This window comes from Apis mellifera, linkage group LG1, assembly GCF_003254395.2.
Source record: "Apis mellifera strain DH4 linkage group LG1, Amel_HAv3.1, whole genome shotgun sequence".
Lineage (NCBI taxonomy): Eukaryota > Metazoa > Arthropoda > Insecta > Hymenoptera > Apidae > Apis > Apis mellifera.
In genome coordinates, this window is record NC_037638.1 from 23799056 (window position 1) to 23826728 (window position 27673).

The 27673-nt window shown below is 40.1% G+C and overlaps 4 protein-coding genes across 9 annotated transcripts in view; 3 read left to right on the forward strand and 1 right to left on the reverse strand.

The window, feature by feature from the left end:
- The first annotated feature begins 881 nt into the window (after window positions 1-881).
- LOC101664701 (PI-PLC X domain-containing protein 1-like) lies at window positions 882-4517 on the forward strand. 3 transcript variants are annotated; one of them, XM_026446327.1, is made up of 7 exons: window positions 882-1431; window positions 1689-1813; window positions 1975-2148; window positions 2408-2639; window positions 2778-3128; window positions 3446-3633; window positions 3809-4352. In XM_026446327.1, exons 2-7 carry the CDS (start codon window positions 1762-1764, stop codon window positions 4168-4170), a joined length of 1359 nt encoding a protein of 452 aa, XP_026302112.1. In that variant the 5' UTR covers window positions 882-1431; window positions 1689-1761; the 3' UTR covers window positions 4171-4352.
- A 105-nt stretch (window positions 4518-4622) lies between these two features.
- Window positions 4623-6827, forward strand: LOC724197. The gene is made up of 2 exons (XM_001119967.5): window positions 4623-5573; window positions 6359-6827. Exons 1-2 carry the CDS (start codon window positions 5457-5459, stop codon window positions 6701-6703), a joined length of 462 nt encoding a protein of 153 aa, XP_001119967.1. The 5' UTR covers window positions 4623-5456; the 3' UTR covers window positions 6704-6827.
- A 627-nt stretch (window positions 6828-7454) lies between these two features.
- LOC724283 (NPC intracellular cholesterol transporter 1) lies at window positions 7455-12589 on the forward strand. Of its 2 annotated transcripts, none has more exons than XM_006571607.3 (10): window positions 7455-7721; window positions 8666-8776; window positions 8854-9100; window positions 9181-9254; window positions 9359-9800; window positions 10204-10449; window positions 10571-10873; window positions 10949-11513; window positions 11602-12084; window positions 12180-12589. In XM_006571607.3, the coding sequence occupies exons 2-10, from the start codon at window positions 8676-8678 to the stop codon at window positions 12581-12583; spliced, it is 2865 nt and encodes a 954-aa protein (XP_006571670.1). In that variant the 5' UTR covers window positions 7455-7721; window positions 8666-8675; the 3' UTR covers window positions 12584-12589. The 2 variants fall into 2 exon arrangements, with proteins under 2 accessions (XP_006571670.1, XP_001120089.2); XM_001120089.5 differs by lacking the exon at window positions 7455-7721 and adding an exon at window positions 8154-8168.
- A 1400-nt stretch (window positions 12590-13989) lies between these two features.
- The window catches only part of LOC410785 (plexin-A4), a 268849-nt gene continuing 255165 nt past the window's right edge, over window positions 13990-27673 (reverse strand). For all 3 annotated transcript variants that reach the window (XM_006571609.3, XM_006571608.3, XM_394261.7), the window contains 9 exons: window positions 21330-22061; window positions 21047-21172; window positions 20453-20914; window positions 18630-20308; window positions 18344-18557; window positions 18075-18258; window positions 17289-17999; window positions 17052-17197; window positions 13990-16951 (listed from right to left, as the gene is read on the reverse strand). In XM_006571609.3, the coding sequence (XP_006571672.1) occupies window positions 16778-16951; window positions 17052-17197; window positions 17289-17999; window positions 18075-18258; window positions 18344-18557; window positions 18630-20308; window positions 20453-20914; window positions 21047-21172; window positions 21330-22061 (4428 nt within the window). In that variant the 3' untranslated portion in view covers window positions 13990-16777. The remainder of the gene's footprint in view (window positions 16952-17051; window positions 17198-17288; window positions 18000-18074; window positions 18259-18343; window positions 18558-18629; window positions 20309-20452; window positions 20915-21046; window positions 21173-21329; window positions 22062-27673) is intronic.

Here is a 27673-nt window from a genome sequence, read left to right on the forward strand (position 1 = left end):
TCTTCCAGGCGTTTAATTTATTTTTCACGCAAAACGATCGAGATCGATCATCCTCGACGCTCTCTCTCCCCTTACGAGGAAAAAGAGAGAGAGAGAGAGTTATTGTACTTTATATTCGCGTGAAATCTTGTAAATAAATTGTATATCTGTTGTACTAAACCGATCGTTGTTTTATTTCATCGATTTACTTTTCCATTCCTTCAAAATTGATTAGAACAAAAGTAAATTGATTTATTCAAATGATATCGATCAGAATTATTATATGTCTAACCGAATCTCTAACTTTTTTTTTTTTTCTTAATTAAGAAAGCACGATTTTAACGAGATCCTTAACGTGAATATTGCCTACTACACGCACGATTGACAAACAATTAATCACCGCCAAACACCACCTTCCAATTTCCGGGCCCAATTATTCCAAAAACAAGCGTCGCGGATGATAAACAGTTTCTGGGAAGCGAGTCGCATCGATATCGAGCGTCGTGGATCAAACACGGGATCGGTGATCGGCAAATATCATATCGAACGGGTCGGGCAACGATAAATCGAGTCGCCTCGTTGCCCGCACCTGTACCTAATCATCATCCTGTTAGCTCTCACGTTCCCCTCCCCTCGTTGCCGAGCCACGAGCGACGAGGGTGATAATTCAATGTAGAATCAGAGATCCGTCCCCCAAACCCCGGAGACGGATCCATCGACGTCGAAGCGCGCCTCTCTCTCCCTCTCTCCCCGCGTACGTCGTTGTCTCGAAGCTATATATTCGATGGCGTACGCAGGAAATGGTGTTTAATGCCGGCGGGTCAGGCCGGGTCTGACCCTCCCGGTGGTGGACGGCGGTCGGCCGGTCGATAGGATGACGGTTGACAGAGAAAAACGCAACGCGGCCGAACGGTTGGACGACGAGGACAGCTACGTGGTCCCCACCGTGGCAATTGACGCGTCCGAGGAAGTGATGGAAGGATGGCACAATGTGCTTGAATGTCCTATAAGCGAGCGAGCGAGCTTCTATATTAAACTGACTCCGGTCGCGGGTCGCTTCGGTTTCTCTGTCGTTCAGTCGCTCGGCTGTCTCCGGACGGCCGGATCCGTTCGTTTTCTTTCCTTTTTTTTCCCCCTCCCCCCTCCCCCGAAGCCGAGAGAGGCCCGAGGAGGTCGAACCGTGGCTCGATCGGTATCGATCGGTGGCCCCCGCGCTCTCTCGCTCGTGAATCGATCGTGGGTACGGACGATGAGCGGTCGTCGATCGTGCGGCACGCGATCTCCTTGAAGGAAGGCGAAGGAAAGGAGGAAGCGATCGGAGAGGTGGACGAGGAACGAATGCTCGATCGGCCATCGACGAGCCGAAGGAGGACGAACCAGGACTCGAGGAGGGATTCCTGGCGATCGACTCGCCGCGTCAGCAAGCGGTCCGCGGAGTGCGCGCGCCCAGGTGTAAGTGCTGCTTTTGTCTACCGTCTCCGCTCTTCCTCGCTTTTTCACAACTTTTTTCGTTTTGGTTTCTCTCTTCTTCTTCGTTCGAGCGGCTGGAATCGATTGCTCTCTTATTGTTATCGTGTTATCGATTCACTCCCTTGTTCAATTTTTTTCTCGCCGCTAAAGAACGATAATTCTATCCTTTACTTATTGATTCGTTGATGGAATAATGTATATATGTATATAATTTTTATTTTTATCGTCGATGTAGGTAGGCGTTTGACGTAGGACGTAGGCAGGAAAGCAGGGATTTGCACGGGAAGCTCGGACAAATTGGCACATTGCTCGATGATGCTGAAGGGTGAAATATTGCTGCTTCTTCACGTATTCTGCGATATCGGTAAATTTAAATCTCGTGGTTTATTACGTGGTTCTCGAGCACGTTTGAAAAAAAAAAAGTTTTGGAACAGTTTCGGAAGTGTGTCGTCCGCCCTATGATAAGGGATTCCGCTGAAAGAGGAAAGAGAAAAAAAAAAAGGAAAGAAAAATTGGTGATTTCAGCATTGGCAGCACAATGCGGAAAAGTATGGCTGACAGTCTCCTCGCTGTGGAGACCGATCGCTGCCAGCGACAAGGTGGTCGACGCTGAGCTCGAAGTAAATTGGGACCTCGATTGTCCATCGAGTACAGGATACCCAGATACCATCAAGGTGTTCACTGCTGACCCAGCACATAGTAATAAGTTTTGTTTGCTTCTACTCAACTTGTAACTAAATATTCGAGGCTTAGAATTACATTATTTCACGAATAATCACTTTTCTTTCCCTCCTTTCAACTTTATTTTAATTTAACCGCGTTCCAATGATAATTGCTCTTGCTCGAAGCATTCGAACGAGCAAACACACATACATATATATATATTTTTTTCTCATCGAAAGTAATTTATTCGAAAGTAATTTATAGGCCGACGCAACCATTGACATCGCGTTTTCAGATAAAACGGTCAAGCCCAAGCTGACTTTGACTTCGCTGCAATACCCACGGGGTTACTATCGTACGAACATCACGGTCGGACGTCCACCGCTTCCGGGTGGATGGGACACCAAGGATGGCGCCACGCTTCCGGGTCCCCATTGCCTGAAACACCACGCCGCCCTTTACAAGGATGGGATCATCCTTACCAGCTCCTGTTTGCAGATCTGGCCAACGTGGATGTACGACTTGAGGTATACAATTAGATTTTCGAACGGAAACAATTTTTATTTCTCGCCTGAAAATGAAAGAAACTCTTCTTTCCCCCATACGTTCGTCTCGCAATTCGAATTTCCAAAGATGGATGATCGTTCGAAATGATTTTCTCTCAGGAGACAATTGGGAAGACTTCCGATAGGGAGTTTAATGATCCCGGGCACGCATAATTCCGGATGCTACAAGCACGGCGACCTGACGAGACGGGACGCGTTCCAAAGGTACCTGTTGACGCAGGACCGCGACGTGTGGACGCAATTAGTGCACGGCATAAGGTATCTCGACATCAGAGTCGGTTATTATCCGTCAATTCCCAACGGCACGGCCATCGAGGAGGGCAATCACATAAGCAGATTCTGGATCAATCATGATGTCATCCGGATCACCCCCCTCTCGGCTGTCATCAAAGACGTGAGAAACTTTCTGAACGTCGCTAGGGGAGAGGTGGTCATCATGGACTTTCATAGGTAAATTGGCATACGTGGAAGCGTAATGCAACACCGCCGATTCGGGTGGATCGATAACGCTGGGAGAACGATTCACGATGCTTGTGATGCAAATTGATTTCAAATTGCTATGAAATTGACCGCGGTGGCCCGTTCGTCTATGTATATCTCTTAACTTAATCGCGCATATTTACCTATCGGAAACTGTACGGATCCTCTCGTGGGAGAAAGATATAAGAGAGAGAGAGAGAAATTGATATATAATATTTCTTCTTACGTATCGTTACAGTGTATTATCGTTAAAATGAAACGATGGTCTAGAGTTATGTTGCTTGCAGATTTCCCGTGGGATTCGAGGATAGACCTAGCAGGCATCGTCGATTGGCAATGATCCTTTTACGAGAATTCGAAGGACTGATTCTGAAACCAGATAGAGGGGTCGAAGGTCTGGGTCCGACGTTAAACGATATTTGGACCGGGGGGAAACGCTTGATAATTTGCTACGGTGATAAGCATACCGTTAATGGTAAATTTATCATTATCTTATCATAGAATAAATGTAAAAAAAAAATTGAAAGTCCAACAACTTCCTTTCGTTAGATTAATTTAAATTCAGATTCGTTTCCCTCGATATTTCCTTATTTTCGTTTAATATACCATTTCTGTTATTTATTTATTTCAAAACAAAATTCTTATTTCAGAATACGATTGGCTTTGGCCAACGATGTCTCAAGCCTGGGGTAACCAACAGACGGTGGAAGGACTGTTCAAATATCTGGACAAAGTCATCATGGGCCCGAAAAAGTCTCGGAACAGTCAGAATCCGTTGTGGGCGGTGATGGCGGAGTTAACACCTTATCCGTTGGACATAATCTTCAATTTATCCGGCGGGTTGCGGCAGATGGCCGACTCGGTGAACAGGAATCTCACGTACAAGTTCCAGGAGGAATGGTGGAAGGAGACGAACATCGTCGCGACGGATTTCTTCCTTGGAAATAATCTGATCGACGTGTCGATACAGTCCAACATAAAGAAGAGTAACATCGCCCAGTGGCGTTTGTAACGTGACATTAAATATCGCATAATCAACCAAAGATTTCGCTTTAATTAGCTAACTTTGCCGATGGGAGAAAATCGTGGTGTGGATCGTTTGAACTTTGCCGAACTTTTTTTTTCTAGGAACGAAATATTTACGAAATGCTTATGAGAAGTTCGGGGGGAATAAAATTGACAATAATTATTTTCTCTTTCTTCTTCTTCTTCTTTTAAATAATTATAAATTAACCGATTAATCGTTTCTTAGTAGATCGGTTTTTATCGATCGACCGTGATAAAGAATCTTAGGATAATTGATGTAACAGATATGTAAATTAAAAAACCTTTTAAAACGAAAGCATCAATACATGTACCAATGAAAAAATCACGTTTTTATCCCTCGTACAGTGTGTCAAAAGTTTGAAAAAATTCATCTCAACGATACAACGAATTAACTTGCATCATAGTCGAATAATTGCGTATCTAGATTTCTAAATATCGAATTTAATATTCTAAAGATTTAAAGATAGACAACTACGTTTCTTACTTCTTATCATTTATCATCGTCACCAGTTGGATAGCCAACTTGCCGCAGGGAAGGCGAAAACTTTTTTCGCGACGTTCGCAACATTTATCGACATCGACACGGGGGGCTCGACACTCGATCGAAATACGGCAAAAATACGCTGCGCTGCCAACTACGTGTTTTACAATTCCCCAACTTTTTTAACGTGCCCCTGTTTCCCCGTGTAGAAAAATAAACGAGCCAGCTACGAAACAAATGCCGCTACGTTTTCCCGAAACGTGGCCCGGCCCCAAGAATCGGCGTGGCGCTTGTCGATTTGACTTCCAAATAGGGCTGTAGGACTCGAGATCACGTTCCAGGGACACCGGTTTTCGAGGCAGTCAGTCGTCTGGTAGCAACGAGCGACAACGAATCCATGCGAAGTGAATTTTAACGCGATTCCGGCTCTCGACAACTTTCCTTTCGCGTATTTCGCGCTCGTGCTAACTTTCTAACACCTCCCCACCCGCCCCCTCCTCTGCTTCGATACGTCGTTCCTTGTCATTCTCGTCTCCCCCCCCTTTTTTTTTCCTTCCCTTTTCCTCTCTTTTTTCTTCTCTCTTTTCTTTTCTTTTTTTTTTTTTCCTTTCATCCGCCGTTCTTGTTCCCTTATCGCGACATTGATAAATGATCCACCTCCCGCGTGTTGAGAGAATGGCGCACGCGACTAAACGAAAGAAATATTAAGGGAACAACGAGCTACGCCCTCCATTCTTCGAGTTTTTCTTCTCGTTACGAAGCCAAGAACAATGGAGAGCAATCTTGCGGCAGAGTTGTGGGCAGCTTACGCCTGGTGGTCGTGCGTTCTCGTTCTGAAGATGAACGCCTTGACTTGGTTCACTGGGCGAATTCGAGCGACCAGACAGGTAAAAATGGATCTTTTCGATATCTATCGAGAAATTATGAAATCTTACAATAAGTAGACTTGGGATTTTAATGTAACGATGTTTTGATCTTTGGTATAAGATATTAATATATATATATATATATATATGGATAGGAAGTTTAGAATAAATACTTCTATGGAATACCTGTGGAATCTCGTTTAGCATTCAAGGTATTCCAGTTTTTGCTGATACTTACTCTGGCATCGTTTAATTAATCGAAATCGTGATCGATAATTCTTGTTAAATCGAGAATGGGAGGCCAGACAGATAAATCTTTTTGTTACATTTTCTTAATAGAAACTATATCTATATAACGCTTACTTCTTTTTTATTTATATAAAACAGGGTCAGAAAATGGTACATTATTTTGTAAATATTCAAAGATTTATTATTATCTCTTAATGTCATTTCTCGTTATCACGACACACACACAGTGGAAAACAAATGTTTCTCTTCCTTATCGAATCTCAAACAGTGATCATAACTCTTTAAAAATGATTCCAATTCCTCGTATTATAATTACAGAAGAATATCTCGATTATTTATATTATTCCGTCATTTATCACGATTCAGGCAATTCCCCAAACGAACTTAAGTGTCTGTTTATGTACAAATTTATGTTTCCCCGCAGAAAATTAAGACTGATTATTCAAGGAGAGCAATTTTAAAACTTGTTTCGTTCGATAAGAGATTTTTTCCTCCGATACGATATTATTTACGACTCAGTAATTGGAACGGCTCGGCTTTAAACCGATTTTTCACAGGTGATCCACAGCGAGGAGGATAGAAGATGGTTGAAAGGTACCGATATAATTTTATGCCCGACAGGAGGCGGACACGTGGACGTGGATCGCATTCGAAATGCACATCAACATGATCTCGAAATCGTGCTCCCTTATCTGTTAATTGCACCGATATGGTTGAACACGTCACCGTTGTTTCCTCTAGCCAGAATGATTTTGCCCGCTTTTGCAATAGTCAGCATATCGTACACGCTGCTCCACATGAGAATCGTGAACGCGCATCGTTATTGTAAAATTCTTCTGTCCACTTTGGAACTTTGCATTCTGATCTACATGTCTGTTACATGTCTTATTCATTACGCATGATCTGTAAAAATATATATTCGTAGAAATACGTTTTTTTATTATATAAACAAGTTCACCTTTCATAAATGAAAAGTTGTGATTTATTGTGAATAAATGAATAAATAAATGCTGAATAAAGAGATGAAAATTGAATCTATATGAATATTAACGCTGTATGTGTGAAAAATTTCCTTACCTCGACAAATAGTTGTATTATACTTATATATTTCCAATGATCTATGCTTATTCAATCTGTGTAAAAAGCATTCGTCTTCGCGTTCAATATATATATATAATAATATTTTATTATGAATACAAGGAACAAATCTGGTTAATAAAATAATAATCGGATTTTTTAAAGAATTTTTTAACAATTTTTAAACAGCATAAAACAGCATTAAATAAAATAAAGTCAGAATCAAGAAATTCATTTTACGTAACGTAATTATTAAAGAAGTTAAATCTTTAATTCTCTCCAATTTATAACTATTCATTACATGTCATTGCAAACTATCAATCTCGTGTTCTTGACCAGTTGTAACATGCTATTTTTTTCAACGTATGAATCAACAATCGATAAATTAACATACAATCATCCATAAAAAAATTTTTTTTCTTAAATAAAGTTTGTTCCATTAATCAACGAAATTAAGAGGACGCGGTTTGACAGACACGAATCCTTCTGGTTTCCAATTCATAATTAGACATGAAAGAAACCGCAAAAGAAATTAATTACACCCATTGTTTGTGCAGACAATGTATGCACATTGAGCACATGCATTGGAACGTGTTAATCGTGCATATCGAAGATTCGAATGGAAATTGAATCGGATATCATTGGTGTTTAATATCTTCGTTATCATTGGATTTAATTGATAAGTATTAGGTTTCGATAAATTATGACGCTTCGTTACATCAATAGTTGGTTATTAAGTTAATTTTGAGTGAGACTTGTTCGGATTCGTAGAGCAGCACAGCAGTCGTGAGTTAATCAGTGAAGAGGACGGTTTTAAGGTCTCGTTCTTATAAGGAATTTATGGTAAGTTTTTGCCTTTTTTATAATTCATATTTAAAAATAAAAAAATTTTGTAGAAACAACACACAAAACTTTTTACAAAAATTGCAGAAAGTATTGATTTTTTTATAATCTCTTGACTATTTTTATTTTAAAATCTTTTAAAATTTTGAAGTGATATTATCAACTTTTTTAAATTAATTTAAATTATGCTAAATTTTAATTATAGTTACAATTTCAATCTTATATATTTTTTTATTATTTATTATATTTTTATTGTTTATTATTATTTTTTTTCTCTCGAATCGAATATTTTCTAAAAATTGTTTGGACGCATCTACTTGAGAATAACTATTTATAAAACAAAAACCGGTATATATACATTCACGTCAATTTTTAGATCTAAAAAAACATATAAGTGCTTAATCATTTGCAAACTTGATCTTTCGAGAAAATCGATTCGCAGAAACGGTAATAGATTTAATTTTACTTTTCTCTTAAATAAATTAAACATCTTGATAAAATATCTTGATAATTTTATTTTCTTATAATAGTTTATATTTTGTAATAATTACGCGCGCTGATAGTGTAATGTCTACCATGCGTAATCTGATGCAGCAAAACGCACAATAAGTTGAAAAGACTCACTATGGATAGTGACAGTCGATTGTTCGCGGAGCTGGACAAAAGTTCCGTGCACAAGTTGCTTCAAATGGAAGTATTTCTTGATTGCATAATCTTTTTCACGTTTCTATGTTTATTCATATATTTATACTTAATTGGTCGACAAATTTAGAGGTTATGTGTTCGTTGTCCTTACCCGTTGCGAAGGACTGTTACTAAGACTATAGATCAAATTGCAAACGAAACCAATTAGATTCGAAGTCATTCAATGGGACTTACGCGAGTCGCGCTTAAAATTCAATCATGATACGAAAAGAAACGATAGTATTGTGATTCAATTTCAGCGTTGAAAAAATGGAGATAGAAGGGAGAATCGTTCGTAAGCGGACTTTTCGAAGCTTCCTGCAACGCATACCACAGCGTCTATCAGAAGTGGTCGAACATTTTTTCTATGAGTAAATATAATTTTTTTGTGAATAAAAGAAAAATTCTTTATTTTTGATTATATAATTGAATATTATGGTTTTTTCAGGCTTGGATTGCGAATTGCTCGAAGTCCATTGAAATGGATAATTGGAAGTGCTGTGATAGTATTAATTTCCCTTTCTGGTCTTTATTTTTTTCATCAAGAGAAAAATCCTATAAGATTATGGGTTCCGCAGGATTCGGAATTTGTTCGTGATACAGAATGGATGTTTGAAAAATTTGATCAGAGTTTGAGATTAGAAAATATGATATTAACAGCGGACAATATATTAGAACCAGAAATACTTGCAAAGGTATTTATTCTCTCATTCTTTATTTTATTGCAACAAAAATATACAATATAATATTATTTAATTAATTTAAATTATTTTAGCTAAATGAAATAACAAAGCAAATTATTTCTATACAAACTCCTGATCAAATTGCATGGACTGATATATGTTTCAAGTAAGCGTTCTTATTCTATTATATTGGATAAATTTTATAATATATATAAATGATATAAAGACTATTAAAAACCATAACTAATTTCTTTTTCTTTTAATAAATAGAGTACCTGTCATATCAGGTATTGCACATAGAACAAAACGCAGTGATCAATCTGATGATTTTTTTGAAATTGAACCAGAAGTATTAATTAATAAAACAATATTTGAACCTGCAGTTCATGCTAATCCTGAACTCTATTGCCATATAGTTAATAATTTACCAAAAGCTTGCCTGTTAAATAGTATTTTGGATATATGGGAATATGACACTAATGTGATACTTCATAAATCTAAAGAAGAAATTATTAAGGATATAAATAAGATAAAAATTAGCCCCACTTTGGGCCATCCACTAAATTTTACAGAATTGTTGGGTGGTATAATAAAAGATGAAAATGATAGAATTATTTCAGCCACAGCTGTGAAAACACAATGGGCAATTATTGTAAACTTTTCAGAAGTGGATATGCATGACTTTGGCAATGATGTTGGAACAGCTGATTGGGTAAGGTAAGTTTATAAAAAGGCCTAAATCATAATTTTTAATAAATGGTTTTGAATTTAAAGATATATTTTATATAACTATTATTTTCTATTGAATAATAAATTAATTGCATATTTTTTAAACAACTTGTATGATTTGGGCCTTGTTTTCTTCTTCGCAAAATAATTTTGTCAAGATCATCTATAAAATTATTTTATATGTTTTTATGTTTTTAAAAAGATTAATTCATTTTTCTGTAAATATATATATCTTTTATAAATTTTTTTGATCTTTGACAAAATCAGAATTTATTTTTTCTTTTACACACACACATATATATATATATATTTTATATGCATTATAAATAAATTATAATAATATTCGAATAACGGAGTAATTGAATAATGAAATATTTTATTTTTAGGCAACAAAAGATATATTACAATGGGAATTATCCTATTTGAATGTATTGCATAGAAATGCAAAGTTGTTGAATAGTGAAAAAAATGTAAACAATACATTAGCTATCTGGTATGAAGCTGGAAGAAGCTTCGGTGATGTTACGTTTGTAACGATGTTTGGAAATATTGGTATATTATCAATAGGATTCTTTTTGATGTTTTTCTATGTTCTAGTCATATCGTCGGAATATAATTGGGTAGGATGTAGGGTAAGTTATTTTTGATGTAAAGATTTAAGTTAGATATGTTTTTCAAAAAAAAAAAAATTAGATACATATGAAAATGTTCAGAAATATTTATATCTACATATTATAAAACATTTTTTTATAGGTTTATCTCACAATTGTCGGTCTTTTGTGTGTGGGTGGTGCTTTTATAGTTTCAATTAGTGTATGCTCTCTTCTCGGTATTTCATATGGGCCTGTACACACTTCTTTGCCTTTTTTATTATTGGCTCTCGGAGTAGACGATAATTTTTTAATAATGGCATCTTGGAAAGAAGTACATGCACAAAAATTGAATCGAAATAAGCCATTAGAAAAAAGAATAGCATTAATGTTAGGACACGCTGGTTCTGCGATTATTATTACTTCTCTTACTGACGTTGTTGCCTTTATTATTGGTGCATCCACAGTAAGATTGAATTAATATTATTATAATGTATTATGTAGATGAAAGATATATAAATAATATTACATATATTTTTAGATATTACCATCTCTTCAATCATATTGTATTTATGCAGCGTTTGGAGTATTATTAACATTTTTATTTCAAATTACATTTTACGTTGCTTTTTTCTCCATCGATGCTCGACGAATCGAGAATAAAAGAAATTCGATATTTCCTTGCATTATTCATGAAAATTTTACACAAAAATTCATCAATCCACAAGAAGAATTTTCTACCAAGTTGATAAATAAAATATATTCAAACATAATTTTAACGAAACTTGGAAAGATAACGATAGTATTAATAACAATAGTTACAGCATCGGTTGGACTTGTCGGTATATTACAATTGCAACAATGGTTCGATCCAACATGGTTTATACCAAACCATTCATATTTAAGCAAATATATCAATGTACATCGTGCTGAATACCCCGATCGAGGTTACGAATCAATGATTCTCATGGGAGATTTTAACTACACTGCCGAGTTTCCAAAGTTAATAAATCTATCGGAAAAATTTGCAAATTTATCAACAATACAAAGTATAAGTGCGTGGCCTATTGATTTTACAAAATTTGTTTTAGAACATTTTCAAAAAGGTTAATAACATTATTAAATATCTTAATATTAATAAGTTAATAAGTAATTGTAAAATTAAATTAATAATAATATTTTTTTAATTAATAGATTTAAGAAACGTAATACTGGAGGATACAGAATTTCAGAATTATTTATCCAAGTTTTTATTTAGCCGAAATGGAGGCAAATATCAACGGAACTTTCGTTTCAAAAAAAGTTTAATATGTGGTCAAAATACCGCACCTATTTCAGTAGCCACTATAGATTTTATCTTTAAACGATTCTATGGTCCTCATCAGTGGATTCCAGCAATGGATGAAAGTAAACAAGTGGCACGTGAAGTTGGAATCAATGGTTTTGTTACAGTCTGGAGCGAAATTTTCAGTTTATGGGTCACGGACAAATTGATCGCCCAAGAAGTTCAACGCAATGTTTTGTTAGCTTTAATTTGTGTTATGGGAATGACAGGATTGCTGATTGCTGAGTTACAAACGTGCTTTTGGATCTTTTTAAGCGTACTCCTCACACTTTTGAACGTTTGTGGATTTATGTATTTCTGGAATTTAACAATAGATATTGTATCTTGCATTGGTGAGTTTTCTACGAAATAAATTGTTGACAAATTACACAAATTTGTCAACATTACAATATTTGGCAACATTTTATTATATAATTTCTTTTCCTAGGTTTAGAATTGGGTATAGGATTGTGCGTGGATTATGCTGCTCACGTTGCACATGCATTTATAAACGCTGCATGCATAGATGGAAGTGAAGATCGTACTAAAAGAGCGCATATCGCAGTAAGATATATTGGTGCAGCAGTTGCATATGGTGCTGGTTCAACATTACTTGCCCTTTCTATGATGGCATTCTCGGAGAGTTATGTTTTCCATGCGTTTTTGAAAATTTTCGTTTTAGTAATATTATTTGGCCTTTGGCATGGATTATTTCTTTTGCCAGTTATATTAAGTACTATTGGTCCACGAAGTCTACGATCACACAAAAGTCCAGAATCTATTGAAAAAATGGAAGATACGGATGATACTGTCATCAATCCATTAAATAAAGAATTAAATACAGAGAGTTAAACAAAATGTGGAAAATAATTCTTTATCAATAATATTTATTTTTGGTTCAATAAACATACAAAATTATTACACTATCCGTACTATTAATCACACATTTATACAAAAATAATAATAATAAAGATCGGATAACTTAAAAACGGCATTATTTATATATATATTTTTTTTTATCTAATATATTAAGATTAAAAAAACAAGTACAAAATAATGTAGCAAGGTTGATATAGATTTATTAATAATAATTATTGATCGGAAAGGAACATGACTATTATAAACGTAACGTAATTGTGTTTGCTGGATGCATTATCTTTTTTTTTTTTTTTTGTTTTATATGTTTAATCATAATTAATGTTTATGACGTAAAAATGAGCGGCGAGGGAGCGACCCTGGATTGATTGGCAAGCTCCCTCCGCTGCCTCTCTCAGTCTTGCACAGTCCACAAACACTCATGCAAATCTTTCATCCGAATGATCAGACATTCCATCAATCTTCTTTATTTGTCATCTCCCTATGTATCATGGCCTCGTTCCCTCCTTTTGCCGAGGCTATGTTTGACATTAATTTAAACTCACCTCTCGAGCAGAGACAAGACAAACAAGAAGACTCAAATATATGCTCATACGTACACGATCATCCTTCGACAGAGGCATTCGATTTGAGGCGTACGTTCTCTCTTCAGATACGATTCAGTTCAGCACACACGGTAGTAGACTGCCGGGGCAGCAAGCCACGCACGAACGATACGGCGATACACATCTCCTTAGTTCGAATTTTACAAATCGGGATCGTACATTCCATAATTAATGAGGAACCATCGATACAATAATAATATTTACTTAGCAAAACGTGCCGATCGGTAGTGTGACGAAGGACGCGTGATGTGTGAGCACAGTAAACGCGTTATGAAAAAGGGAGGGGAATTTGATGATAATAACGATGATATTGGTGGTGGAAGGGGGTGATAACTTGGCGCAGGAGGACGTTGGTAGAAGGGAGAGGCGGGATCTCCTTCGTTTTCAGGGATGACCGGGGAAGAAGGAGGATTGATTGAACGTTTCATGGAAATTGCACGTCTGCTTGCCAGGAGTTTCAAGGTACACGCACTTTATAGGGATACACCATGGGAAAGACACTCAGGGCAGACACTGACATAGAGACTAGGCTACCGACTATATGTATATCTTATCTAAATGTGTAATTAGCGTACGCAACGCGTACACCCGGTACGCCCGCACTCCGCCCGTTTTTCGGGTTATTTTTTTCTTATTATTTCTTTTGTGATTTAATAAACAAGCACGTGTATATGTTCATTACACGCGCTCCTGTCCCTCATTTTCTATTTGTTTTTCTCTCTCTTCTCTCGCTCTCTCCTTCCCACTCGTATTTCAATTTTTCTTTTTTCTTCTCCCCTTTTTTTTTTCTTCTTTTTTTTTTTTTTAATTATTATTATCATCGTTTTATTACAATCAGCGATCGCGTCGTAGTCGTGCTTTTATAATAAACGCTATGTAGTCTTTATTACTCAAGCTTATGCCCAAAAATCTACCAGAGGCACTTTGGGTTTATTAGTACCATTTGAAGTCGGCGTGCGCGGGGGAGGGCGCTACGAGTCCTTTGTCTTTTTTTATTTATTTATCTTTTTGTCGTTTGCAAATGATACAGCGATTGAACGACGTGAATTTCTTTCGCTTTTTTTTTTTCTTTTTTAGTATTTCTCGACTTGGCGGAGTACCCTGTCTGTGATCCATTTTTTTTTTTCTTCATCTTCATATTACACGTACGTTCATCGCTTTTATTTACGTACCCATCCATTCCCCCTCCCCCGTTCCTTTCCCGTAGCCTACCAACTCCGCATCTTTCCCTGCTGCCTTACCTTTCCACACACGGTCTTCCGATGTTTTTTGAGCAATAAATACTTTCTCCACTGACAACTGCACATTGAATTGACGCACGGGACACACTCACGCACACACGAACAACACTCATTCGCTACTAGCCGTCCGCATCGACAGAACTCTGAAGGTTGCTCCAATTCGAACACCTTCGACGATATGAATTCTTTTTTCGATCGTAATATCGATATTTCGTAATATCGATATTTCGTAATATCGAAATTAACCTACGCGGATTTGAAAAATCTTACGTGACTTCATTCAGTTTCGATGTGCGTTTGCAATATTTTATTTAACGTTTGTAAAATACGTTAAACATACGATTAAATTGGAAGAAACGTAGTGAAAGTTCTGACGATTTCTAGTGAAATATTTTGGAAAATGATGATACCGTTGTTGATCCCTCTTTCTATGATATATATATATATATATATATATATATATATATAGATTAAAAACGAACATTCGAGGTTCCATTGAAAATGGCGCGTAGGTAAAATGTTCCTAGAACAAAATTTATTTTTGAGTGCTGCTTATCGCGAACGGCTTTCGATCATGCCTTCTCTCACTTGCATCAACCGTTTTAAACTTTCATCCATACCAATATAGCTACATCCACAAAGTTTAATGTTACGCTTTAATTAATGATTATCAATTCATATCAATTCAATATCAATGTATTACAATCAGACAATACTCAACAGTGATCGTTATTCATTATATATTACAATAATTAAGAGTGACAACAACATGACGACGGAGGCGTTGAAGCATTACAAGGGAGAAGAGAGAGTGGCACAATGTGATTTCTTAGGAATGATGAGAAAGAGTAGAAGAGGCGTCGATAGTGGACATCTTTACTACATGTAATACAAAGAGAGGTAATGATGACACGAGGACAATGGGTAATCTTTTTCTGATGAATATGAATTGCGCGACAATGATCAAGTGATGAACATCAGGTGATGGATGCACGACGATGAGAACGAACGATTAATGGTAAAATGGAACAATGAGCTGGAGACCAAGGAGGGGAAGCACGCACACTCAACACAACCGTCACATCGAGCTGGCCTCGCGCTCGGCCATAGTCCATAGATTAATACCTATCAACTAATACACAGTCTGTCTCCGATTTCGCGGACGACTCCTTCCTTTTTTTTCGTTTTGGATGCATGTAAGTATAAATAATACGCGTAATGCATAGCGCACGTACAGTATGGCGAGCTAATCGATCGACGATCGACGATTGAAATTTATATGTTTACAAATTTGGACAAGAATCGTATTGTTACATTTCTATGTTTCTATATTTTCTTTTTCTTCTTCTTCTTCTTCTTCTTCTTCTTGCTTATCTCTTGCTCATCTCTTATACAACAATCAATCGTCGCGAGAGAAATATCTCGGAATTAGCGCCAATACTGTACGCGCGCTCTTTTTTCGGATACTGCATATACATACACACATACTTTTTTTGCGCCAGTATAAAGTGTATATATGTACACATATACATACGACATACCATCCATGTATATATAATATACCCATATGTTTAATTAATCATCGTTAATCGTTAATTATCTTATTTATTAAAATTCGTCAGTTCGTAATTCAAAAAAATTTCAGCTAGTAGCGGTGGATGGAAATGTTTCTTCGTTAAAAATCGCCGATCCCCGATAGCGGCGGCAAATATCGGCCGTTTTAAACACATTTACAAATTATCGGATCGATCGGCTGATTCGTTCACTCACTTATAACACTAATGTTCTATTATTTTCGTTTGTTTTAAAAATCCTATCCGCCGGACGTGGCGTATCAATCGACGCCACGACGATATCATAGCGCGCGAAATTTATCAGTTTTTCATTTTTTGCGTTGATCGCGGCCGCCAGAAGGTGTGGGTGCACGTCGATAATTCTATTACAATTAATCGTGATTTTGGTATTTTATGTACAATCGTATGACAATGCGCTGTGCGATTATTCGCCACACCTGGTATCCAGCGACCAAATTCAGAAGACTTTGTCACAAACACTTCAATCCTTGTAAACATTCTTCAAACATTCTTCTCCTCCTCCTGTCGAGCATTTCGAGCGGTCCATTGTGCAATTTCTTCTTTTTATAATAATAATTCGCGTACTAAGCTGAGATAACTGGCTTGCACGGAAACCTGAGACGATCGATTACAACATAGGCCAGTCCTCTTGGTGCTTGATTAAGAGTACCTAACTGCTTGATTGAGTATTCAGCACGGTAGCTCTTGGCGGGCGGGCTTTGTCATATGCTTCATAGAGTTCATGGTACATCAGGGGTTATCCGCCGCCATTATATTGTGTACTTGTTCGAGTTTGTATGCCAATCTCTGTTTCTGCGAGAACTCATCCTCTTCCAGAGTAACTATCAATTGTTCGTTGTATTTACCCGCGTACGTGTATAATTCGTAAAGGGCACAATTCGTGTTGAATTCCGTCGTGTGTAACTATAAAAAAAAGAAAAGAAAAAAGAAAATGAGAAAACGATGAGACAATAGTTTATGATATAACGATTAAAAACCCAATCATGGGAAAAGTATATAATACCCTAGACTCTTCGGCAAGCATGGCATTCATGTCTTGATCGGATATGGCTGGCATCACTTTGATATCTGCATAATAACGTTCTACCCACTCTTTGTACACTGGAATGTCCTTTGCATATAGTAATTTAGAACTTGGCGAGTCCTTACCTACAATCACAAGTTAAATTAAACAGTTTCCACCAACGCGTCCAAAAGTTCAAGAAGAATCTCATAAAAGTGAATAACACTCGATACGTACCTAATCTATGATCCGAGGTGGAACAACTGTCCATAAACGTTTGCGCGACGACAGACAGACACGAGTCCACGATGTTCGACTTATGTATATCGAAGATAAAGTTCGGGTTTTTGATAAGATTCACCCAAAACCTGAGCGGAAGCGAGTTACTCTTCCATGTATGAACTACTTCGGGATCAGATATGCCGTGTTGCAGCGCTTGATCGTCCATGAAATCGAACATGTATTTGATCGCGAGGGGGAGGGCCGATCCCCGATGGGCAGTGCTAAAGATTGTTTCGAAAAGGTCGTCCACGAATTTTTGAAGGGTACCCTTCGTCGCTAGTAGCCTCGTCAGATAGATTTCCGAAACCATTTTGTTTCCACGGTCTCCTTCCTTCCGTGCATCGGAGTCGTGGTGTTTGACGAGATGCCAGCATTTCAAACCGCCGTCGTGATTCTGATTCAACGGCGACGTGGCACGGGAGAGGGGCGGGCTGGCCGAGCTGAATTTACTAAGGTTCAGGGTTTCGTATTTGTGCGATTTGTCCGTTTTCTCGGAGAGGATCGATAGATTGTAGATGGACGATTGTTTGGAGACTAGGTTGAGCGACGCTCCATCCGGTACCCTGTAATGATTCAACGTGTTCCGCTTCTTCCATTCGCCTTCCGTTTTCGTAGTCGAGTCTTCGTCGTAGAGGATCAATCTGCCGGATGCCCCAGTTCGCCATTCTGTTGAAACGTGAATGTCGTAGATTAGACATACGTTGTGTTGATCATACACGATTAAAACTTTTGAAATCTTACCAAGATCAAGATCATCTTTCCTCGGTCTTTGGCTGTAAGGCGTGGCTCTGTAGATCGTGTCCAATGCCTTCTCCTTCACTTGAGATATCGTGTCACAATCGAGAACCTTGACTGGAACGTTCTCTGTGTTTGGATCCATACCACCGACGAAGACCGTTTGTTGGGATATGGATACATAGACCGTCTAAAAATTCAATTTTAAATGGATGTATAGAGGAATTAATGGAGAAGAAGATTTCGTGAAATTGTTAGTAACTTGGGATAAATACCATTGGTTTGAAATCAATGGACTGTCTGATTAGTTTCTCTTCCGACAATGAATATCGCGCTTCGGATGTAATGGCATCGACTGGACCCTTATCGACTTGTTGTTTCACTGCACGAAATAGCACGTACAACGGCTCGCCGGCGCATTCTCGCATGAATTTGTACAAAAGGAAAGTGAACCAAGCTGACAACATCTTTTCAGCGACGCTTTCCGTTCTGGAATACAAAACGGATTATAGAATTGTGAGAACCGTATGATAAATGATATTCTTTTACTTTCCAACTTACCGTCTAAGGAAGAGTTTCGGATGGCTCTTTCCCTCTGTACATTTCTCTATCAGTTCCGCCAAAAGAGTCTTTAGGATGTCCGTACAATATTCCATCTTGCTCTGAAGCGTGACCATAATAAGGCTAGCTACGTTCACCCTATCCCTCATCGAGAAGTAACGATTGCTCTCGAGAGTTCTTACAAAAAGTAGTAGAAACGTCTTATTCATTATCAACTGTCCAAACAAACGCAGTCCTTTCTCTTTGCGCGCCAATTCCGGCCTGTCCCATTGCAACACGGGGCTGTTGTCGTCGCTCGGGAACAGTATCATCATGGCGTAGGTACGATAATCCAAGAAAGGTATCCCTCCACTGGTCAGGTCACCCGTCAAGTCCGTCATCTCCGTTTGCAATTCGGCGAACGCCTCCTTGCACTCGGCCGCGACTCGAAGCTCCAGAATGTCCATCTGCTCCTGCATGTTCTTCAACACCCGATTGCTCTCCGTGGACTTGCGCCGATACGCGATAAGAAAGGCGATGAACACGACTACTAGGATTACTATGGCGGCGATCACGCCGAACAGGGCCGGTTTCGATAGAGGCCCGTTCAGCCCTGCTGGCAGTGCGTAGCTCAGTTTCCCTATATTGTAACGAAGCGTGCCGCCCACGATCACTATCACTTCGGGCAGCTCTTGCTTGTTCGGGAAACCGTCGGAATCGATGGCAGGCGGTTGCGTCAAAGGTGGCCTGCAAGTGAGCTGCTGCCTGGACAGCGAGGTCACGTTGCAGAACGCATTTCCTATTTGCACCGTCACGTCCGATTCTTGACAGGCGCGGTCTAGATGTTGGCCATTGATGGTCAGATAGTCGCTCTTGTAATACTTGATCTCCTCGTCGAACACCTCGTAGATCGGATTCGGATAGAGTAGAAAGTGATTGAACCCGTGTTGCGACAGGTTCTGTACGCCCGTCACGTTGTCCATACGGAAACCGTATTCCAACATGGCTGGTTTCTCCGCGTCCAGGACAACATTGTCCGGAACTTCGATAGTCGGTGATTTACAGATCATGCTCTCTTGGCTGTGCACCTCGCACTGCGAGACGAACATCTTCTCGTCGTAGTACACGTACATCTGGGGGCTCTGTATGTAGCCAAGATTCTTCCCGGTAACGGAGATCTTTATCCCACCGGCCGGGATCCCTTTCGGGATCTTCATCTGCCCGGCGACCCCGCTCTCCACGCTCTCGATCGTCGGATCGTCCGCGTATTCGAACGTCCCGCTGTAGATTCGAAACGCGCCATCGAACGTCATCTTCACCGTTCCGTTCCTCTTGTGATCGCTTGCGCTGGTCATGCAAAGCGCCTCGTTCATCTCCGCGCTGATTATGGAGCACGACAGCTCGTCGATGAACGCCTTGATCGTGCTACCGGCGTTCATGTATTTCCCCGTGATCCTAACCGTCGTCCCGCCGCTCATCGGCCCGTACTTCGGCGATATCGAGAGGATCTGTGGATCCACGAACTCGAAGTTGTACTCGGACGTCCCTCTGAAGTCCTCGATCTTCACGATCACAGGTCCCCGTTTGCCCTCCGGTGTACCTGGACCGTCCACCCGACACACTATTTGCTTCGTCCGCATGTACAGTTCCTCGTACGGCTGGCATCGTAATCCACCCACCATCACGCCACGATAAATATCCTGAAATCGAATCAATCGTCACGTTTCTTTTCTTTCGCCAATTTATACAAATATTTCTCGATTAATAATAATATATCAATATAGGATAAGAAGAATTTTTCTTCGTATAATCACGAAGAGAGAAGTATTTTTATACTTTCTCACCTTGAACGTCTGGCCCAAGTTGATGCCGCGTATCGTCACGTTCGTGTTGCCTTCCCAAGGACCCATGACCGGCTCGAACGAGTGTATCTCGGGGTTCGGACAAGTCTGATTGCTGTTCAACCACATGCCGATGTTACGCTCGCAGTTGTCCTTCACCTCGCATCTGTCCGTGCTCTGGCACCATCCGCAGTCGTACTTGGGAGCCAGGGTCAGGCACATTCCGCAATTGTCGGCCATGTCCCGGCACCGGTATATCACCAGATGTATGTTGTGCGGGTTGTCCAACGGTTTCGAGCCGCCCCATATCACGGCGAACGGCACGGTGATGTTGGGGGCGCGGGACGTGTACGAGAACTCGGTCTCCTCGCAGTAAATCGTGTCCGCGAGCAGTCGAGCGTTCACGATCGTCACACGGCCCTCTATGTTGAACTGGCAGACGAAGCGGGTCTGCACGATGAATTGCTGGAAAGATCGCGTTTCGCGTTAGATTTCGATCATCCCTCAGAAGCGTAGACGCTCTTCGTTCTTTGTCATTGGCGTGGCGAAGAATTGATGCGAGGATTAGGATTAGGATTACGAATTGCTATTGCTTACCCCGATGATGTGCACTTTAACTCGTATCACCTTCTTCACGCCGGAAGACACTAAGATTTCCTGGGAATCGGTCGCGTTCAACGTCGGGCAGAACGCCGGCCCGCTTCTGTAGCTCGGACCAGTTCTCTGTGAAAGAAATGGAAATAAATTTTCGATCGATCGAAACGAGAGGAAGGTTAGGATTCGGTCGTTAGGATATTAATTCTGGGATGGGTTTCGAATTGGCTCGATTTCAATGGCCATATAACCAATCGTTCACTCGTTAAATCGAATCTCCACTTACGCTAATTCCCGTGACCAATATATCGTTCCGGCAATTCTCAGCTGTGTCATGCGTGCACCTGTGCCCGTCCACGCACCAGTCGCAGGGGAAACTCGATGACACGCACTTTGTGCACGAGCTGTACGTGTTGCAATCGAAGAAGGTGAAATTCGTGTCGACGAGGTCGGGCCCGTTCGTCATTCTGACGGAAAGTTTGGCGGTGAAGTGGTGCTGGCCCTGGGGGATGGACGGCAACAGATCCGTCCTAGGCGTGGTGCAGTTCACCCCGAAAGATTTCCTCGAGGCGTTCGTGATCAGGGTCTTGTCCAGGGTCGAGAACGCGCAAAGGAATTGGCCGGAGAGGGTTGGCAGGTTCTCGATGACCAACTCTAGGGTTCTGGCGGTCGTGCGCTGCAATTGATCAGGTGTGACGGTCGTGATGGTCGTGCATCTGCCGCTCTTGTACGAGATCCAATACAGGGGATCTTTGGCGGCGTCCTGGCAATCGCTGCGCAGATTGCATTTGTTCTCCAACGAGCACCAGCCGCAGTACGGATCCTTGGCACCCAGACAGTCCAGGCAGGTCTTGTACACCGAGCATTCCTGCACTTTCACCTTGGACACGGTTTTCTGCGTCATCACGTACAGGTGCATCAGCTGCGAGTCGAACAGCAAATCCGGGTTCACGGGGGAGCCTGGATCGATCTCCAGATCTCCGTATTCCAGGGCCAGGGACGAGCTCTCCACCACGACCTGCGAAAAAAAGAAACAAATAATTCTCCATTAGAGCCGATGTTCTCGATTGCGCAACGCTCGATACACGGCCGAGATATACGCTCGAAACTCGACAACCTTGCGTACCACCTCTTTTTCTTTTATCCTTTCTCACGGATAATTGCGAAAGTCGAACAACTGGTTTTCGCTTTACGCCGAATATAATCGCGATGTAAAATCGATCCACGAGGGATCCCTTCTATCTTTTCATTCGTAACACCATTATAAGCGAATACCACGATTCGCTTCTATGAAGATTTCCATCTAGCGAGAATCTTCGATAAATCCGAACCACAGGACTCTGGACAACTTCGTTCGAATCGATCCTGATCACTCTCCTCTCCGATTTAATTGTCAGGGAGGGGAGATATCGCTAACTCAACCTTTTTTTTTTCTCCCAACCGTTTCTTCCAGGCTGCTAATTCAATATGGTTTATTCAACGAAACGATGATACAGGCTGATATATATACCCCGACGCGATGAATGAAACATTTACAAGGGTTTCATGGAAATGAACGCGTCTCGTTTCCATGTTTTTTAAATATTAATCGCTTATCACCGCGCGCAACGTTCAAATGCACGCTTCCATCTCTCCAACGCGTCCCCTCTCCCTCCTCTGTTTACCTTCTATTCACGGTTTCGATTCGTTGTTTCATCCACGATTGATTCGTGTAAAAAAAAAAAGAAAGAAAAAAAGAACGACTTCAACTTGGCGAAATTTACGCCCCATTATTCGTCGAGACGAACGTTCTTCCGAGCCGAGAGAGAAGAGAGAACGAGAAAGAGAGGCAGTGGTTCACAATCGCGGCGAGTTAAATCTAACACGGGATAGCCGACTCTAGATTTCGCTCGGGCGACCACGACGATGATGGAACGTTTCCCCGCTAGAATTACACCCGCTTGTCTAATAAAAAGACCCGGCTACGTCCCCGGGATCGTGGCGGTGAATAACAGTAATCGTCTGATGAAGATGATAAACTGGCCGCAACTTGCTCTTAAAGGGATTCTAAAGATTCCATCGTTATATACGTATTGTGATCGAGGACTCATTTTGAGAGAAGAGAGAGAGAGAGAGAGAGAGAAAAATTGGAGATTACAGCTTCGCGAGTAATACGCGTTTAGAGGGATAATATTCATCGCTAGCTAGAACCGGGTATTTACCTTGGGATGTTAAATTTTGATAAGTGAATTCAATTATTTCTTATCGTATCGTAAGATTACGTCACTTAATTAACGTAATATGTTTCATTATTATCTTGAATCCATTCACTTTTTTTCAATCGATTCAGCGGAGAGAGGAGAAGAGGATTCAGCTTAATTGATAACTTTAAGAGGATACAAAGTACTGTTAAAAGTATAATCTAATCGTGTATTACAGAAGGATAAATCAAAGAGAGAAGAGAGAAATCGAAAGACTTTCTTCTTCTTCTTCGATTACGTAATCTCGAGTTAAACGGGGAAACTCTCTCACGGTCGATTCTTATTTTTTTTTTAACGCATAGAAAACAGCCGTTCTTTCTCTCTTGTCCCACGGCTCTTTCTCTCTCTCACGTTTGAAATATGTTATCTCTCACTTGTTACGTCTTCACGCTTTGAACACTTTCTCCCTCAATTACGTGCTCCTCTCGCCCGATTTTCTATATACCGCTTCCATCTTCCTTCCTCCTCCGTGCGCGATTCATTCTATTTTAAAACGCACCGGCCAGGCCTTAAAGCGATGGTTTCAACAAACATCTTTATCGAAACTCGTACGATATTCATTAGCTTTGTTTCGCGATTATTAAATTTCTCTTCCTTATTTTTTAATAAGGAATTTCAAATTAATTGGAATTTTATTATTTGAAATTTTTCCGGATTTTTATTTTTTTTTATATTAAATATATTTTATTTCACGTAAAGGTTCCTGAGTAAGTATTTCGAGTAATTATTTTTCTACAAATTTGATTAAATATGAAAATTAAGCAAACTTTGAACAGCTATAACTTTGAAGATAACAACTTTCAATGAACCAATCAACGATCATTAAACGCGTAAAACTTTGCTCTTTGAAACGCTTTTCGAATTATCTTGATACGACTCCCGGTTTCCGAGATATCGTCGCATAAGTAGGAGGATAATTTTTATCCGTTTACTCGGAGAACTCTCGCCTCACTGACCTATCCCAAACTTCGGACAAGTGAAAGATTCCTGGAAGGACGTGGCACGTATTTCCAGGAAAAAATGTAGGTCACGGGCCCATTCATAATTTCTCTGCCGTATTGTAAACACATTTGTACTTGGAATCATTCTCATATCTCGGCAACCGATTTCGAGATAACGGAATGAAAGAAACAAAAAGAGACTTCAATAGTTTCTTCTACTTTTCAGTACTATTTTTACACGATATCTATTTTCTCTTAATTAAATATGTTTTAATTGCATAAAAATCTACAATATACTAATAAATAAAGAATTAATTTATTAAATGTTAAACAATATTTGTTTTCAAATTTATATGATACAAGAAAGTTCACAGGAGAAGAAATTAGATAGATACTACATGAACGACTTAATTATATCTTTCAAAGTTACATAAACACAGTTTTTACATCGTTCTCTTTCTTTCTCTCTCTATCTTTAATATAAATGCTAACAAGTCGAATAACAGAGGAAGCTTTGTTATAACTTGGTGAACATTTTAATACAAAATTTTTTGCTTGTTAATTATGCCGCGTTGACTTTTTACCGACCACTTTTTACCGTGGGTACTTTTTCTTTCTTTCTTTTTTTTTTCATCGGGTTTGACACATTCCTGAGACACGTTTGCTTTCGAGTCGAAAAGAAGGACAAATCCGGAACGTGAAATTAACGGGATACCGGTCTTTTGGGGTGTCCACGTTTATGCCAACAATCTCGGTTTTAGTTCCGCTCTTTTTCAGCCCGGCTCGAAATTTAATTCGCAACTATCTAATTACGTCGCGACGCGGGATCTAATTAGGTTGCAATTACGAAACCTAATTACGTTGCGATATTTAATTACAGAAAATTGGCGGGCCAACGATTGGCGCGAGATTTCTGTAATAACCGTACGTTATTTCATAAAAAAATACCTTGCAAAAGAATATCTATTAATCTTCCTCCGATATCCTTGCTACAAATATATATATATTTAATACAAATTTTCTCTCTAGCTAAAAAAAACCCGATCAATTTCCAGACGTCCGTAGCCGTGAAAAAGTTTGTTTTTCGGACCACCGGCAGGATAACCAAGCACTCCTTGGAAAAAAGAACTCCTCTTGTGTTAAGAGGTTAACGAGCGGCGTCGACCACCCGCTGGCTGATCGACCACGTCGCGGAAAGGGGGCAAAAAAAGCAACGGCATCGACCTCGAAGGGAGAACGAAAAAAGAAAAGGGGGGGGCGCGAGATTCGCCTCTCCTCCTATATCCGACTACTACCAGGTAAGCGCGTATCCTTTCGTATCCTTCAATCACGAGCCTTTATTCCCACCCACGCGTATACGCGCCGCGCCTATTTACCGCCGCGAGCGTGGAAGCCTTAACCCTTTACTTACTTTCCAACCGTTTAATTGCACGATTCGCATGCATCGGCCCCGCCGATCAACCGCGCCGATAGAAAGAGGAGACAAAGTTCAAGACCGCGGAGAGGCTTCGAGAAAGATCGGGGTGGAGAAGGAAGTCCCCCGCAGGGGAACGGCCGCCACGTGACCCCTGCCCCGAATAAACGAATCGACCCGGCCCCGGACACGCCGCCTCCGTGCAACTATGCTGCAATCTCGGTTGCAATCCGCCATACAGCCGTGCGGCAATAATAACAATAATTATCGGGCTACCGCGTGCCGGCCATGTTAATTGTATGCCTGCCCTCTTCTCGAGAGAGCTGCGTGATTTTTATTTTCCAGAGAGAGATTCCAGCTACAGGGTAACTGCGTGCTCGTCTCTCCATCCGTTGACAAGATTTCTCTACTCCTCTCCTTTTTCTTCTTTTAATCGCCCTGAACGAGCCGAAAATGTGCATAGTACTCGAGAAGGATCGTTTCTTTTTAGTGATTTTATTATTCGAATCTGGTGAAATGATAAAAATAAAATATCGATTATTTCTAGAGAAAGATGTACGATGAATCGTATATACGCGGCGTTTTACGAAGAGCGACTATAGTCGTAGTGCGTCACTGGAGAACGATTATAGTAAAACGAAAAGGTTAAGATCGAACAGGTGAGAGTCTATTTTCTATAACGGGCGTCCGTTCATTGGCGCGAGAAAAAATTGGAATTGTTTCGTGATTTTGAAGCGGAGAGTTGAACGGTGAATCTGATCGAATACGTTCGAGGAATTGCAAAGTTTCGCTGTTGTGTCAGCGATCAAATAACGGACGTCAGGCTTTGTCCACGGCCATCTCCGCGGAAGATAAATCGTGGCCGATAATCGTGGTGGAATAGTCGGTGCGTTGTTGTCGAGAAATGTGTATCTAGGACGATTACTTGGAGGAAAATTGGTTGACTTTGAAATTCTGCTTGGAATCTGTTCAACCGTGAAAAGGAATCGATACTCGGGCAGACGAGAGAACTCGTGGGAATAGGGATTGATGAAACGTTTTCTCGCGAATGTGCAAGCTGCACTTTCACAATGAAGATGTTTCAGATGAAAGTCACGTGAAAGTTGGAAAAGGAAAGGGAGGAACGGATCCGATTCCTTTCCGAAGATCGGTAATAAATTTGAATAATACCTCCCGAACCGTTCTTTTCCTTCCTCCTCCTCCTCTATTTCTTATTACACCTTTTTATATCCTTCGTTATTCTCTCTCTCTCTCTTCCCCTCCCCAAAATCCTTCTTTCACAACTCCCATATAACAAACTACCTCGACTTAAGGAACTATTTCGTCATAAACCTTTTCCAAAGTTCAAACGCACGCTCCACTCGTTCGTTCCATCCGTTTCCATCCGTTGTTTGCAAAAATTGTCACGGGGAAGTCGATTTAAATCGTTCAACGCAGCGTTAAAAATGAAAACATTGATTTTTGATAAATCAACAGGAAAATGGAACGAAATTCAAAACAGGTTTGAAAGGAAGAAGCTCTTTTTCTCATATCTTGCAAAAATTCATGATTGTACACATCCTGAATATTTTTAATAGCAATTAGAAATTGCATTCATCTACATATACGCTAAAAAAAAAATATTATTATCGTAATAAAGAAAAAAGATTCTTCAAAGTAGCAAGATGAAGCGTGATTCGTAAAACACTACTCTAAATAACGTACAGATGGCGAGGTCGGACAAAGGAACTTGAGAACGAGAGTTAAGGTTAAGCCATCTCGAAACGAGAGGCGGACGTTCGAGGAAGATATAAGAATATAATCAACTCGTTTACGACGTTCACGGGTGTTCACCCGTCCGAGATCCTGGCGTAAAAATCGTTCCAGTCATCGGGCTACCGAGACAGCCGGACGTTTTAATTACTCCTGCTCCCGTGTGCGCCGCCATGTTTTTTTTTTTCCCTCTTTCACCGTGAAACGACCTGAGAACCGCTCCACGTGGATGCAAGTGGAGCGTCGGAAAAGCTCCGCTCTATCATCCTACTTTCCCATGATC